The sequence below is a fragment of the Elephantulus edwardii genome, unplaced genomic scaffold (assembly GCF_000299155.1).
Source record: "Elephantulus edwardii isolate Elephantulus edwardi_28Jun2011 unplaced genomic scaffold, EleEdw1.0 scaffold00216, whole genome shotgun sequence".
NCBI classification, from domain to species: domain Eukaryota; kingdom Metazoa; phylum Chordata; class Mammalia; order Macroscelidea; family Macroscelididae; genus Elephantulus; species Elephantulus edwardii.
Window position 1 is genome coordinate 1,083,281 of NW_006399966.1, and position 16,212 is coordinate 1,099,492.

Genomic DNA, 16,212 nt, shown 5'->3' on the forward strand with positions numbered 1-16,212 from the left:
GGCAGTCCTTGCCACAATCTCAGGAAGTCTGGGGCTCCTGGGGTGTCCACAGGGCTGAGGTCAGGGGCTGCTGTGTGTCATCTGATTCTCTGACCCCACAGAACAGACGTGGAGTCCCGGAAATAACCCCACTAGCAAACCTCCTGTCCCTAGGGAAAAGCTGTTTACTGGGTGTGGGTTATTATGGGACAGCACAGTCTGGGAGGGGAAACACTCACCTCGTACCAGAATGAGGAGGAGTTGGGAGTGAGGAAGGAGAGCCAAGAAGGGGTTGTTGTTGTTTAATGCCGACGAGTCATAGACGACTCATAGCGACCCTATGAACGAACAGCCTGAGCACTGTTCGTACATAGAGTTTCCAGAGGCAAGCCATTTTGGAAATGGATGCCGCTCCTGCTTCCAGGCTTGATTTAGTCGGGAAGCTCCAGCCAACACTGTCCACCATGGGTGCCCATTACCACGACTGGCACATCACTGTCACAGGCTTCAGCATCACAGCAACCACGAGTGACCTCTGTACAGCAACGCACAGACCAGTGCTATAGAAGGGGTTACTTATGGAAAAGCTTGGGAGTCTGCAAAGAGGGTACAGCTCATGAGGACTGGAAGGTCTCCCAAGACCAATGTTTCCTCCAAGAATCCAGGGAAATGATGGCTATGGAATGAAGGGTGGGATGGGCCTGGCCATAGGCAAGCCTCACGGGGTTCACCTTCATTCTGTCCCCAGCCAATTAACAGTCTGCGGGCTAGGCCTGCTTTCCCTTGGATATGCACACCCACTGTTGACTAACACACACACAGAGGAGAGAGAGACAGACAGACAGACAGACACATATGCAGACACCCATGCTCCACCCCACATTGCTCCAGGCTCAGTACCCAAAGATTTTGTTGAGCATGTTGGCCACAAAGTGCTCCTCCTCATAGCTGGCCAGGCTGAGCAGCTGGGCCCCCAGTTCCTGGCAGGCACCCTGGGCCTGGACCCAAGTCCTCTTGTCCTGCAGCCGGTCTGAGCTGAACACCTGCAGGGGCAGAGTGCAGTGATCGCAGTCACCCCCACTGGCCCAGCTCCCAGGGGGTACGTCTGCCCTTCCCATGACAGTCGGGGGCGGCTGGGCTTCACTGGACAAAGGTTTCCGGTTAGCTAAGGACAGTGGTGCTCATCAGAGAGTGAGCCCCAAGGGAAGGGCACTGGCTCCTAAAGAAATGCCCTCTGCCTTGTGTCCTAAACAAGAGGCCACGTGGATTCTGATCCCAGCACAGCCACACCTACAGGTGACAAGTCCCTTCCCCTCCTTGGAGTCAAGTCTCAATGTTATTGAAGAATCCTGCAATACAGCCATGGCTCCCCAACCTGGCTAATCAGATAAAACTCAGATTCCCCGTCCCCAACCGCCCTCTGGAATCCAAATCTCCATGGAACCTAGATTGTACTGTATCAGACTCCCCCAGGGGGTTCCGAAGAATAGCCATCTGGCCGCATCATCTGAAAAGCTTGGAAACAGAAAGCTCTCAGGTTCTTTCAAGTCCTCAAATGTTCACTGAGCTGTCTTGTCTGGCTCACTCCACACTGGCAAGAAGTTCACCACAAACTCACTCAGCAGTGTCAAGTGGGAAAGGTAGCCCCAGGGCCCACCTGTCTGGATTGTGGCTGGTCCCACAGGGACCACCCTCCATGTGGGCAGCCGCCCCTTCCCCCCCGCATACCAACAAGCTACCTTACCTTATAACAGTGCCGGAGTTTGGGATCAGAGGCCCAGCCCTGGGGACACAAACCGGTAAGGCTGGGCGTGGGGTCTGGCCCCGGCAGCTCTGGCGTCACAGGCGTGCCCAGGCTCTGCCGGCAGATGTAGCGAGCCCAAAACATTGTGCAGTTCTTCACCTCCCACAGCCCCATGGCGCTGCCTGTGGCCAAGGCCACGCAGCCCCCACGGTTGTACCCTGAAAGAGGGAGAAAAGGGATCCACACACTGGAGGTTATCTCATTGTCTGGTCCCCCTCATCCCCTCTTGGGTACCCCCAAGAGCCTGACACTACTGGGAACCAGCGTGACCATCTCTGCAGTGACACACCTGGTGTCCAGGCAGAATGAGAACAGGAAACAAAGGAACAACTTCCCAGGCCTACCTCTGTGTACTCACTGAGAGATATCAGGGAATTTGCATAGCCTCTCTGCCTCACAGAGTTATTGAAGGGGTAGAGATAATGGATATGACATAATAACAATAGCAAGCACTTGTATTCGTGTTAGGTGTCTTTTAGTGGATTTTCAATTCATAGTGGCACTAGGTGACAAAGCTGAATGGCCCTGTGAGACTGTAATCTACTGAAGAACACTGCCATGTGTTTCTCCCATGGAGCTGACAGGTGGGATTAAACCACCAAGCTTTCAGTTGGCAGCCGAGCACTTCCACACCCAGGCTCCCAGCGCTGTACGGTGCTCACTATTCTAAGTGCTTGAGCTATTTGAGCCTCAAATAACTCTTTGGAGGAAGGCACCCATCACCCCAGTTCACAGATGAGGAGAGTGAGGCTCAAAAAAATGCACAGCTAGTAACCCGCAGAGTTAAGGCTGGGCAGTTTAGCTCCAGAGCCACGATCCCACAGAAATGCTCAATTGTTGGTAAAGCCTCTGGTCCCCGTTCTGCCATGGCAGGCCCACCCCCGCCTCCCAGCACCGCCAGTGACTGAGCACCGGAGGCTCACCAGGCTGGTCCCGGTTCCAGTGGGTGTACATGACCTCATCCCCACTGAGCCAGCGGAAGGCGCCGGTGCTGTTGAGGTCCTGCAGGGCTGTCCAGAAGTACTCGCCCTCCCAGTTGTAGATGAGGCTGCTGATGAAGGCCTGCTCAAACCTGCCAGGGGGAGACTGGTCAAGGCAGGCCTTGGGGTTACCAGATGCCCTGCCCCAGGAGGCTCAGTGTTATGCCTGCCTCCTACCTTGTTCAGGGAAATGGGGGTCCTTGGGGTCCTGCAGCTAATTAATGGAGTAACTGAGCACCCCTGTATATCATCCACTCCACCTTGTTGTTAACAAAAGCAGACCCAGCCAAGGTATCCATCCCATCTATGCCCCTGCCCAGACTCTGTTCCACAGTGGAGTTACTTAATTAATGAGTCATCCTTGGCATAGTATTAGAAAGAGGTTCTGGGCTCTGCTGGGACTAAAAGGACTCCAGATGTGAACATGATGGCAGGACATGTCTTCTGGTGGAGGGCCACATTTGGCAGGCCTCCAGGCCCTACTTGTACCTGTTGGTGATGGTGACCAGCTGGGATTCATGGTCAGTGCACAGACGCCGGGCCTCACTGTAGGTCACTTGGTCCTCTCCCAGCCAATAGCAGGATGGGCTATGCCATGTCCAACCCTGGCTCGAGGGAAGAAGAGGGGTAACTAAGAGAAGGCCTTCATCCCTTGCCTATTAAGCTTGGCTGGGATGCAATTCATGACATCAATGAATGTACCACAGGCTTGGAAAAAGGAGAAAGGAAAGACTTGCTTGGCCCCAAAAGCAGCAGTCCCTGTGGCTCTACCACATCTGCCCCCCGCCCCGACTGCCCAAACTCATAAGGCCATGGAAGGAGACATGGCGCAAGGTGGTGACCAGGAGGCAGCTGGTAACTGGGGCTGGTGACCAAGCTTAGAAAGATGACACTGGATCCTTCCTTCTCTTGAGCATTTATGCCAGGAGATACAGTGGAAATGCCAGCTGGCCAGGGAACCAGAACGAGAAAGCTGGGGTGAGCTATCAGGGTGGGAGCCTTTGTCACTCTCAAGAACCCAGGAAAGTGAAGCTAAGTGGGAAAGGTGCTCAGAGGGGGTGCTCAGAGAGAAGAACAGCGACCACCTCAGCACAGAGTGGGCACAATGGGCTTCTGCCTAGAGAGCCCTCTTCCCCTGAACCACTTCTAACCAGTTCTCTCTTCCCTGATACCCAAAGCCCTTTGCCTTCTAGATGAGGAACTTGGGATCAGAGAAGTCAAGTGACTTGTCCACAGTCACACAGGCTATGCAGGTAGAGTCTGAACTTGACTCTCCTAAGGAGAGCCAGCTGCTTCATCACAGGTCCTGGGAGTGGGCCTGGCAGCCTGGGAGGAGGCTGGGGGTGGGGATGGGATAGAAGGCAGCACCTCCACCCCAGGTAGAAGCTGGGGCACAAGAGAAGGCTGATGTGCGCTGACAGGGGGTTCTGATACTCACTAATGGCTATGCTCCTGACTCTCACATGAAGCAGGCAGTAAAGCCCACTGCACCCCATTCCAGGACACAGCCCCAGACCACCTGCAACCCCATAATCACGCTGCCTCCAGGCTGCTCCTTGGGGCTTCTCTGTGCTCTCTCCTTCTTTCCCATAGAGGTCACCTCTATTGGCATTTCCTGTTCTGTTTGGGGTCTAGGTAGAGTAGGATGGCATGAGCGAAGGGGGCTTAATCCAAAGGAAACCAGGTTGGCAAGGGGCTGCAGAGGAGTGTGGCGGCCAGCCCGGCAGATGGAGCCAGCAGGCCAACAATCACAGAGTGGCCTTTATGTGTCACTCCCCCACAGATGTCTACAGATCCCTGCTCCACCAGGCAGGGAGCGGGCTGTGGAAGAAGAGCCAACCTCGGCCTCCCTCAGGGCCGCAGTGTACACTCTGTGCCCGGCCCTCTACCCTCACCTTCATTCCTGAGGGCCCTCCTTTACTCCCCTGGACATCTTTTGGAAACAATTCGGGCCCCAGGAACGCAACAAGAAGACTGGTCCCCTTCAGAACAGCTCCTCTTTCTCCCAGAGGAGACAGGCAAGCATACGCTCCATCAGGCGGCTCAGTGTGTGCAGCAGAGCGAGGGATGGAGTGCAGGGGGACACACAGAGGACATGACTGGCTCTTGGTGACTGTCCCCACCCCAGCTCCCTGCTGCCTCTGAGACCTGGCTTCCCTGGGGATGGGGGCTCAGCTTCCGCCCAACGGCCCCCTCCCCTTCTATTCCACAGCTCTTTGCTTCAGAGCTTGAGGGAGAGAGAACATGGCACAGACACCCCCTGGCCCCCACCTTCCGGCAGCCGTGGTCCTCCTCAGCAGTGCCCTGGCTCAGCTGGCCCGCCTTCTTGCAGATGGACGGCAAGGACTGGTTGCAGGGACTGTCATTCCAGCGACCCTCCTGTGGACACAGCAAGGACAGAGTCTCATGCCTCCACTCCAAAGCCCTCTGTGCACCTGGTCTCTCAGCCTGCCCCTGCCTGGTGAGCTGTGTGAAACTGAGTCTGTGCCCCGTACAGTAAAATGGTCGGGTTAGTCAGGAAGCCCCACAGGATTATAACCAAGAGAACAAATAAACCAGGAATGTGCAAACGTCCTGAAACTTTGGCTGAAGTGGGTGGGCGGAATTCCTTTCAGACTATGTATACCTCATGTTATGAACATCAAAAACAAACTGGCTTGCTAAGAGTGTGAGAGTGACCCACAGCAAGACAGATGCCCACTCTGGAAGACAGAGTCCTCTGGACCCAGAGGCGAGTCTCCGCTAACGAAGCTGAAGCGTTATTCACCTGTCCCTCCTCTTCTTGGCTCTCCTCAGCATCCACAGCCTCCCAGCCAAGCTGTATTCTCGCCTTCAAGTTCCACCCTGAGGCGTTCCCCAGCACCTCGGGAGAATGTCTGGCACAGAGTCAAACTCAACAACTCACTGCTGTGAAGTCAGAACCGACTCACTCCTGACCTTCCAGTGGGTTTTGGTGGATTTGAACAGCCTGCCTTTGAGTGGGCAGGGCAACTCAACCCTCTCCACTAAGCCGCCAGAGCTCCCTTGGCACATAGTAGGGGCTCAGTACATGGTTTTAAAATGTTCAATAGCATCCCAGTTAGGGATTGAATTTGTGTCCCTAAATTAAGTGCTGTAAATCCTAAACCACATGACCAGGCTCCCATCTGGGAATAGGGTTTTCTTTGTTATGTTAATGTGGTGAGCTCAGTATGGGCTTTTGAGCCAGCTACTTTGGAGATAGGGCAGAGCAGATCAGGAGCAGAGTAAAGCAGGAGTGGGGGACTGGGAGATGCCATGTGGAGATTGCCAAACTGCGCCAAGAAGAAAAGATTCTCGCCCAGAGAGAGCCTTCCCCCAGAGCAGGCGCCCCAAACTTGGACTTCTAACCTCCTCAACAGTGAAAAAACAAATTAGTGTTAATTATAAAGCCACGCATTTGTGGTATTTGTGTCATAGCAACACTGAGAAAGTAAGACCATCCCCAAACCAGATGGCCCAGCTGCTCTGACTGCAGAGTCTGTGAGTGTCTTACTGCCTTGGATGCAGAGCTGTCCCTATGGTTGGGTCCCCATTTTTAAAGTCCTGCAGGAATCGCACTGCCAACCCAAAGGCAGTGTCTCTGTGGTGTTTCAGATCCATCAAGGTCTCCTGGAGAGAAACAGGGGCCGTTTCCTCCCATGTGACTGACAGTCTCCAAAAACCTGCTGGAAGGTCAGTTATAAGTCGATTCTGAAACAGCAGTAAGTTTCTGAATTTGAAAGTGGTTTCTTATCTCTGTAGGAAGCCCTGCAACTACATCTATCTTCCTTCATCTACCCTTAGGGCACTCAAGCCTCAGCCTTGGCAGTCATGACCCTGGGACCCTGCGAGGGGTAGGGTCTGGGCACCAGCATGGCGATGCAGACCTGGCCTGTAGCTCGTCCACTGATAGTGTGTGTCCTGTTGCCATCTGCTGGCAGGAGGCGCAGCTGGCAGAAGACCAAGAACACGCCAGGCAGCACCCTCAGGCTTCCCTAAGCATTAACTCCTTTAATCCTCTCAATGACCCTGAAAGTCAGCACTATCAGCATTCCTTTGAGGCACAGAGATGTTAAGTAACTTGCAGGTGACCCAGCAAGTTGAGAGTGAAGGTGGGACTTAGCCCCAGGCAGTTTCTCCCTGTTGAAGGCAAGGGAGTGGGGGGGCTGCAAAGAACAAGGGGGGGCTAATTTAGATGCTCAGAAACTGGAGAGGGGTGAAGGGTTGCCCACAAAGACAGGTCAAAGAGCCAGGGGAGCACCAAACGGGTGGAGGCAAGGGAGAGGGGAGTCTCACCGGCCCCCAGATGGTGACACAGTCCTCTAGGCTGTCCCGGAAGTTGTTGGGCTCAAAAGGGTGCCAGTGGGTGAAGCTCACCAGGCTCCCATCGGACCACTCGAAATTCATCTGCAGCTTCAAATCATTAAGGCCAATCCAGAGCTCCTCCACTTCTGGAGGGGTGGGGGGAGAAGGACAGCAGGGGCTGAGATGAGAGTCTGACAGCAGCAGGGGAGAGGAACAGCTCCTGGTCTCCAGCCCCCGCCAGGGTGCGTGCAATGGCTGCCCCTCACTCACCCTGTTTGATCTGCTGGGTGATGAACTCCAGCTCGGCCATGCTGTGGATGCTAAGCAGGTCCCCTCCGGCCCGCAGACATGCCTTCTTGGACTCCTGCCAGCTGCGCTTCTCCGCCTGCAGGCGGTAGCAGTGGCCCTGGAAGGCCTGCCAGCTTGGCTCGCACTCCACCTTCACGTTGGCCCACATGTCTGCAAAGACCAAAGGCGCCGCAGCTCAGAGACCCAGCTGTCCAACGCTGGCACCCACACACTGGACGCCCGTCTCCTCCAGAACCCATCCCAGCTCAGTGCACCCCCTAGGTGCACTGCACCTCGCAGACAGAAAAAAGATCAATCCCTCTGGACTTACTGGAAGGAATCTTGGTGATACAATGGTTAAATGCCAGGCTAATAACTAACAGGCTGTTGGTATGAACCCACCAAAAAGCTCCTCTGTGGGAGAAAGCCCTGGAAATCTGCTGCCTAGAGAAGACGCTGTGGGACAGTGCTGGACCATGGGATCACCTGCACTGAGTCCACCTGCTGGCACCCAAGAACAAGGGGGCTGCTGGGGCTCAGACTCTGAGAATGAGAAGAATCAGAAGCGACCACTGCTCTGAGCCTGACATCCTGTCTTCTCAGTCAAGGCTCAAATGAGGGCTTGTTTGCCTTGACAGCCCTGGAACTCCTTTACATAGAGCCTGGTGAGCTTCTCTTTCTTTGGCTCTTTACTGTCTAGCTCAGTACCAGGTATCTCCATCACTATTATCTTAAGGAACCTCTGTTAACTAGGGGCTGTGTGGCCTGCCAATCCTGGAAGAAAAGAAAGGGCAGCTGACCCTTGAGCCACTGACATGTAGGTCCAGCCTGAGAGAAGGGCAGGGCCGGGGGTAAGGAGTCACTGCAGCCAGGCCTGGGGAGATGCTATCTCTCTGTGTCCCCCAGTCTCAGTGGTCCCTTGCTCCCACTATACATCAGGGCCAAGAGAAACAAGCTTGCCCTGACCCTTCTTTGTCCCTATTGCCGCGCATTTTGTGTTCTATCTGTAGCCAGAACACTAGAAAAGGGGTCCAAGGGCAGCTGTGGCCGACAAGCCCTGACTTGGGCTTTGGCAAGAGAAAACAGACTTTTTTACTAAGCCACCCACAACGTCAGGCTCAGGCAAGCCTCTGCCAGCCAGGCAAGCGAGCATGTGCCCACTAGAAGCAGCACCCCAGATTAGGATTCTGCGACCACTCTGGGGAACATCCAGGCCATTTCCTGGAGGCCCCACAGAATGGGTGGGTTGAGAGCAGGCTCAGGGGCTGTCAGTCATCTCTAGTTAGCCAATGAGGGAGGACGAGGATATCAGCAGACAGAACCGAACCCAGGCCCACAGCCTTATGGACCCAGGAAGAAGACTCCCACAGGGGCTGCACTGGCAGGTCCAGAGGCCAAGGGTCTTGGGTCCCACCAGTGTTCTCCACATGGGCCCTTCTACTTTTGGAAAACAGCTTCTAGAAAAACTGGCCTTGGGGCTAGCTAGAGGGGGATGCTTAGGTTTTAAGGGTTTTGTCCTGACCCCCTAGGGGTTTAAGGAAGTCCAGAATCAACCTTTGACAAGGTTGTAGTGGTCACTTAAAAGAGTTTAATGGTCAAGATTTTAAATTTTGCTCTTTACTTTCCAAGTGTTTGTGAAGTTTTACTGTTTGTGCCCTTGTAAAAACCTCTCTCCACCATCCCCACAACCACTCAGAGGCAGGAGCCTTTAATTTACCCCAATTAACACTCCCACACGAGGGCCCTCTGGGCGAGGCCAAGTCTCCAGCATTACAGCCACCTGGGAGCTGCATGAGGCTGGGTTTGCTCTGGTTCTGCTCAGAGACTGAGCTGTGAGCCCAGGGGACACCTGAAGAAGGGCAGAGTAAGGGGTCTATTCCAAGTTTCTCTTGTTCCCAAAGCAGTGTCTTGCCCATGGCAGCACCCTCCTCTACAGGAGGCCTCCACAACAATCTGATCTCCATGAATCACTAATGTGAATGAGACACTCCCTGGCTTAGAAACCTGCAAAGCTCCCCAGAGGCTGCCCAGCACCACTCAAACCCTTCAAGGACTAACTAACAGCATGCTGCCTTCTACGGTCATCTCTACACCACTCTCTAAGCCAGTCCGTCTCAGACTACAGGTGTCCAGGCATCACCTGTGGGCCTGGCTCAGAGCAGGCTGAGTCAGACTAGGGTGGGTGGGAGGGCCAGGGAATCAGCACTGCTAACAAGCTCCCACTGGGACTTCGCTTTGAGTTATGTTTCGCTTAACATCACTGAAACAGGCTGTTAGATGATTTTGGCGTGCGAACATGCCTCAATCTCAAGCCGTGGAGTTCACTGACTTTCTACTTTTGTGTTGTTTAAGAATCTTTCCTTGCCCTGATCTCTTGCTGTATGCTGAGAGCTACGATGCCTTTCATGGTAGTATTTTCAAAAGAAAATAAAACAGAGCAAACAGAACAACTCAAGAGACAAATGATATCCAAGACTGACATTGCTGCCTACAAGGGGAAGCATCCACCGTTACACAGTAAGCTTTTTACTTCTAAGTAGGGAAGGTTCTCCTAAGCTGGTAACATAAACATTATGATGATGAAGACCCAGAGGCTTCAACACATTGCTGCTGTGAACGTTTGAGCCGACTCACAGCTGACCTTACAGCAGGTTTTCAGAGTCAGGGGGAGAGACTGCTCGTCTTTCTCAGAGCAGATGGCTGACTTGAAGCCTGTCCCTTTAGGTTGGCAGTGCAACTACTGACCACTAAGCCACCAGATTGGTAATGCACATCCTGTACTGTAAGCTCTTGGTGGCACAGTCTGTCTGTAGGGAGTTGTATTTCTAACCCAAAGGCCATTTCTCAGGTTTACCTAAGACTCTTAGGGAGAAGATGGGCAATCTCACCCTGGGTGATTCACAGCCTTGGGAAACCACTGGGGGATGAGCTATCAGTTCCTACTTGAGGGCAATGAGGTTGAGATCATAACCGTATGTGACCATGGATGTAGATGTGCTCAGACTTTGCCTGAATGGACCTTGTGTATTACATAGGTGTAATAAGAGGCAATAATCCAACCAAACAGAACTTTTCTGTTCATTATCTCCTGAAGTGGCTGTGTACTGATGCCCTGACATCTTTGGACACCAAGTTCCTTCCACATGGAATGTTTCTTCCCATATCTTTACTCTTTAAGCCTTTTGAACCTACAAAAAACTCAAACTCAATTGGCATTGAGTCAAGCTTGGCTCAGAGTAATTCTCCTTCCCTAACTCTTAACAGGAGGTGATGGCTCAGCTATCTCCCCAGGAGCCACAGGGGAGTTAGAACCACGGGAGACGCACACACATTCATTTAATTAGCAGCATAACAGCCCACAGGTTTTGTCACGAGAGCTCCTTACATTCAATGTGAAGTCTCCATTTCCATAAAATCCTCCTGAAATCTCTCAGAAGCTAATTTCTTCTCGGGGCCCTTCTATCACTTATTGTATATATTTCTACAATGGCACAAACTTCCGTGTGTTGAGATGTCTGTTCCTCCAGCTGACACACCTTCACAAAAGGCATGCCAAGTACTGTCAACACTTAATACAGCTCTCAGCCAATGTTCTTGGAATGAACAAATGACACATTCTAACTTGTTCAGACGTTACCTCAATAGTTAACTGAGAACAGAGGATCAGAGTCACACTGTGCTGGAAGGCAGTAAGGAAAAAGGCAAGGACAGTGGTAGCTTTGGCGCTGGTGAGTCCCACATCCACCTGGCTGCTCAGAGCCCTCCTTACCTGAAGAGGCTCACCGGGAGGGTGGGCTCACCTGGAGGGAGGGGCTCACCTGGAGGGGTGGGCTCACCTGGAGGGGAGGGCTCACCTGGAGGGAGGGGCTCACCTGGAGGGAGGGGCTCACCTGGATGGGTGGGCTCAGCAGTGGCGTTGGGCTTCTTCTTGCACACATACGGTAGTGCAATGCTGCAGTCACGGTTCTGCCAGCCACCTGAGGATTCAGTGCGGATCACCCCACAGTTCTCATCGCTCGGGTTATCTGGTTGATCTGTGGGGACAGGAGGACACTAATCCCCAGATAAGAGAAGCTCACCACTTGCCCCCCACCCCCAGCCTTTCCCAGAAGCCCCTGCCTGCCTCCCTTCCCTTTGACCAGAGACCAGCCCTCTCCTCTGGGCTCCCTCTCTCTCTATCTTGGACCCACACTCTCCTAAACCTTCCACTTAACACCTAGAGCAACACCAGCCGCACCTCGCCCAGCCACCAGGTACTGTGGCGCTCATTGCACAAGGGTGTCCACTTCAAGGGTGACTGGAGGCTGAAATCCAGCCCACTCACTAACCCTGTGCCTCAAGCAGTATTTGTGAGGACCCAGGGGGTAAAAGGCAAACTGACTGCTTGGGTCAGTATAGGAGGGGTTGGAAATCAGAGCCTCCCAACATGTAAACACCGCTATGTTCCCCACTGAGGTGTTTTCTGAGCCCCCCAGTGCCCTGTACCCCAATGCTGCTCCTCACCACTCTCCCAGTTGAGATACTTGAGGGGCGAGTTGTCCGACCACTGCCAGCCACCATTGGTGTCCAGGTCATTGAGACCAATCCAGAGTGTGGAGCTGTAGCCTGTGAGGAGACCTGAGGACAAGGAGCAGTGAGTGGGACAGCATCTTCTGCCACCCGCCCACCCACTCCAATCCCCCCACACTGGCAGGAAGAAATTGGGCCCTCCAAAGGTGGGGACAGAGACCTCCTATTCCCACTACCCTGCCCTGCCTCTGGGGGTGCGTCAGATTCCAGCCAACCAGCCCAGGGGCCTGGGGACCGCCTGCTCCTCACCGTTGATATAAGTCTGCTCGTGGATCTCCGTGATGCTTAGCAGGTCCGCACCCTGCTGCTCACAGCTGGCCCAGGCCTCCCTCCATGACAACGTGGACTGGAAGTTGAACTGGTAGCAGCTGTCGGTCAGCTGGTCCTTGTCCCAGAAGGTCTCACAGTCATTACCTGCCACCAAGACAGCCAAGCATGCGTTCCTCACCACCCCTCCCCATCACAGATCACATGAGGGTCCCTCAGGGACTGCAGAGACACCCCCACACTGGCTGCTCTATGGTTGGAGAAGGGCTGGCTCTCACCCTCGTCTGGAAAGTTCTGCTGCCCACAGACTCCCTCCTCAGTTCCTGACCCCTCTACTCTATCAGCTCAATTCCCTCCCAGAGCCCACTCCCCCCAACACTGCCCCCCCCCAACCCTGCACTCACTCTTGATGGGACAGAAGCCCCAGCGCTCCTCCTTGCCATAGTCCTGGGTGGTGGCACACCACAAGTGGCCGTCCTCGCGACCTGTACTGGTGCAGCTATGGAACCACTGGTTGTCGTACTTGAAGGGAATGGTACAGGGCTTCCCGTGGGAGTTCCCCTGGATGGTGTAGACCTCTGCAGCAGAGGGTGGGGTGGGGGGTGGGTGGAGGGGAAAGTCAAGTCCTTGGCACCTATATTCCAGAGACTGCCTAACCCCCGACCCTGAAGGGAAAAGCCTTACCACCCAGAGAGCAGCAGAGAATGGGGGCACACAGGACAACCCAGAAGCCAGGGAAGAGGTCCCAGCTCATCCCACTGGGTGGGAAAGAGGCTCCCCCAGTGCCTGATGACACCGTGTGTCTCAAGCCCAGCTGGGCAAGGTGGTCTTCAAATCACTCACAGGAGTGAATCCTTGCTCAGACCCCCAAGTCCAGCGGCTCAAATCCCTCATGCCTATGTTCCCCAACCCTATGCCCATGTACTCCTGGAACTCAGAGTGGCTTCCAGGTGGGAAACAAACCCAAGATGAGGGCTTGTCCCCCAGATAAGGCCTATCATGGGTGACTCTGGTCACCTGCAAAACAGGAAGGATACCTGGTTGCTACCTGATGGAATGGATTAAGAATGCCTCTTATTAAAATGAAGATGTGACTTACAAGGGTCAGGGGGAGGGCCCCATCTCCCCCCAGCCTGTCCTTCCGAGGCTCTAGTTCTCACTCCCCCTCTCCCGACGAGCCTCTCACCATAGTAGGGCCGGGCACACAGGTCCTCATCACTGCCATAGATGCGCCACTGGCCACCGCGGGTCTGGTCGCCACGCTCAGGGGTGCCAGCCTTGGTGACATTGCTAGCTCGGCCTCCCAGGAGCAGGGACAGCTGGTCACCCAGTGTGCGACAGTGCCAACGAAGGTTCAGTGCCTCCCGGTCACACTCATACATGCCCAGGGAGGCGGTGGTGTTGGTGCCTGGCCAGCCTGTGCCCAGGCACTGCATGGCACCCAGGTTGAAGAGGCGATTTCGGGAGACCCACTTCCAGCGCTGGGCAGGGAGACTGGCATTGCAGGAGACAGTGACTCTGACCTGTCCACCCTGGGCCTCCAGGCAGCCCTGCAGTCCATGGCTGAAGATGAGGAAGACGTTGGGTTCTGTAAGAGAAGGCAGGACATGAGGCCTTCCCAGACTCTCCTGACTGGTCTCTAACAGTGCTGCCCTCATGCCCAGTGCAGCACCATAAGCCCACACTCGGGTCACCTGGTTCTGTTCTCAACACTGGCCTTTGGAGTAGCAAGGGGATAGAGTCACTGCTATTTCCCTGGTTCTGTTCTCAACACTGGCCTTTGGAGTGGCGAGGGGATAGAGTCACTGCTATTTCCCTAAAGGTGAAGGCTGTGTGGCCGGCCTCTGTTCTAGGCCCCAGCCCACTTGGAAATGGAGCTGCCTCTCTGTCCCACCCCCAAAACCAACCCAAGTCCACCTGGCAAGCTGAATGCTGTATACTTTTCTGAAGATTTTATAGGGCAGTGGACGTGCTTGTATCGTACATAGCTCGACCTTACTCACAACCTCTTGGCTTTTCCACCCAAGTCCTTGGCCAGAGTTATTCCGTCTACTCTCACCCCTCGGCTCCCCAGGGTCCTTCTTTCCTCCCTCTAGGTTCTTTCTAAGCCCTTCAGCCCCCAGATCCAGTGGCTTCAGCCCCTCATAATCGTCTCACTCATTTCTGTCAGACAGAGCATTTTTGATCCTGGGCAGGCTGGGGTGGGGTGGCAGGAAAGGGTGTGACTGCTGAAGGTATGGGGTTACTTTTAGGGGTGATGAGAGGTTCTAAAATTAGATTGGCAAGATGGCTGTACTGTGTGAATATACTTCAAACCATGCAATTGTATACTTCTTATGGGTGAATTATGGTATGTGAATTATATCTTCAGTTGATAGTTAAAAAAGATACTGAGGCTTAGAAACATGGAGTAACCACACCCACTAACCAGACTCCTCCCAAAGTCTATGCCTTCAGGATCCCCTGCCACCGCCTCAGTTCACACCCACGGACAGCACATTCTAAAGCACTTCTGTATTCGTTAGCTGGTGCCTCCTCGGGAATATTTCCATGCCTTTAAAGTACAAATTAGACGGCTAGTATTTCAATCTCAGCTTTGTCACTTTAAAGTATGACAATTTGCTTTATCTCTGTATCCTCATCATTTTAAAAACAAAACACCACACACACACAAACCACTTCTGCTGCACTGCAATCTCAAAGGCTCTCGGTTCAAATCCACCAGAGGCTCTGCTGGAGAAAGAGGGGCAATCACTCCCTGTACCAGTCAGATCTGATTTGACGGTACACAAGAAAAAAAACAAACAAAAAGCAAAACAATAAAAAACACTTCGATTATGTAAAATAAGTGTTTAGAACAGAATCTGGCACATAAGAGCGGGACAAATGTTTCTTCTTCATATTTTATATGAACTGAAAAATTCAAATTTACTGCCAACAAGCTAATTACTGACATAGCTGTGCCTTCCAGCGAGTTTTCAGAGGCTGTAACCACAGGAAGAACTGTCCACCTTTCTCCTATGGGACCGTTGGTAAGTTGAAACTAACTGCCTTTGGGTTAGGACTACAACTTCCTGCCCCCTAGGTTACCAGAGCTCCCAACTATATTCACCATGTTGTTGTTTTGTTGTTATTGATTGTCGTCATGTCGAGAGCACGACTCATAGTGACTCTATGAAGAAAAGACCTGAAGCCATTCCAAAATTATCGTCGTTTCTCAAAGTTCAAAGAATTTCCAGAGGCAAGTTGTTTAGGAAGTAAATGCCACACAAAAAATTCTGACTCAGAGCAGTGAAGCGATTCGACCAGAGTCACAGACTGGTAAGGGGCAGAACTGAAATTTGGTCCCCAAACCCAAAGCTCTTTCTGTTCCACCATGTTGGCCTTCCCATCTTCTAGAAGCCATTCTCCATAGGTACTGATCTTTTAAAGCTATAAATCATTTCTAGAAAAAAGATTACTGGCAATTTTACTTTTTAATAATATAAAAGCACTGAAAGGACTATAAAGGAAGTGACTGATTTAATGATAGTTGCTATGGTGGTGGTGATGTGCTATCAAGTCGGAACTGACTCGGCTCACCCTCCTGCAGGTCTCCAGAGGCTGCATATTGCACAGGAGGAAACGGCTCGTCGTTCTGCTGTGGAGCAGATGGTGGATATGAATCACCTGCCTTTGGGTTGGCAGCACAACTCCTTACCCATTAGGCCACCAGAGCTCAATGACAGGAATTAAAAGGTTTTAAATGATGAAAAATGCCATAAAAACAAAATAAAAATTTGAATGACAAATATATGAAATTTATTAGAAACCGGTAACTCTATAAAAGCAAAGATAGCCAAAGCTCATCTTCCATACTTTGAGCATGTTGTCATAGAGTGCCAGTCCTTGGAGAAAACACATCACACTTGGAAAAGTAGAGGGTGAGCAAAAGAGAGGAAGATTTTCAATGAGATGAACTGATTGGCACAGCAGGTTTGAGCACAGCGGAGATCATGAAGAAGGCACAGGACAGGGCAG

General features: G+C 52.8%; 1 protein-coding gene across 1 annotated transcript in view; it reads right to left on the minus strand.

Annotated features, from left to right (window-relative positions):
• MRC2 (mannose receptor, C type 2) overlaps positions 1–16,212 on the minus strand; it is an 81,115-nt gene that overhangs the window by 19,672 nt on the left and 45,231 nt on the right. The window contains exons 2-13 of the mRNA XM_006897799.1: positions 13,379–13,780; positions 12,597–12,770; positions 12,175–12,339; positions 11,860–11,973; positions 11,247–11,390; positions 7,339–7,527; positions 7,060–7,214; positions 5,035–5,142; positions 3,253–3,368; positions 2,707–2,855; positions 1,724–1,941; positions 880–1,022 (exon numbers count right to left, since the gene is read on the minus strand). Of these exons, the coding sequence (XP_006897861.1) occupies positions 880–1,022; positions 1,724–1,941; positions 2,707–2,855; positions 3,253–3,368; positions 5,035–5,142; positions 7,060–7,214; positions 7,339–7,527; positions 11,247–11,390; positions 11,860–11,973; positions 12,175–12,339; positions 12,597–12,770; positions 13,379–13,780 (2,077 nt within the window). The remainder of the gene's footprint in view (positions 1–879; positions 1,023–1,723; positions 1,942–2,706; positions 2,856–3,252; positions 3,369–5,034; positions 5,143–7,059; positions 7,215–7,338; positions 7,528–11,246; positions 11,391–11,859; positions 11,974–12,174; positions 12,340–12,596; positions 12,771–13,378; positions 13,781–16,212) is intronic.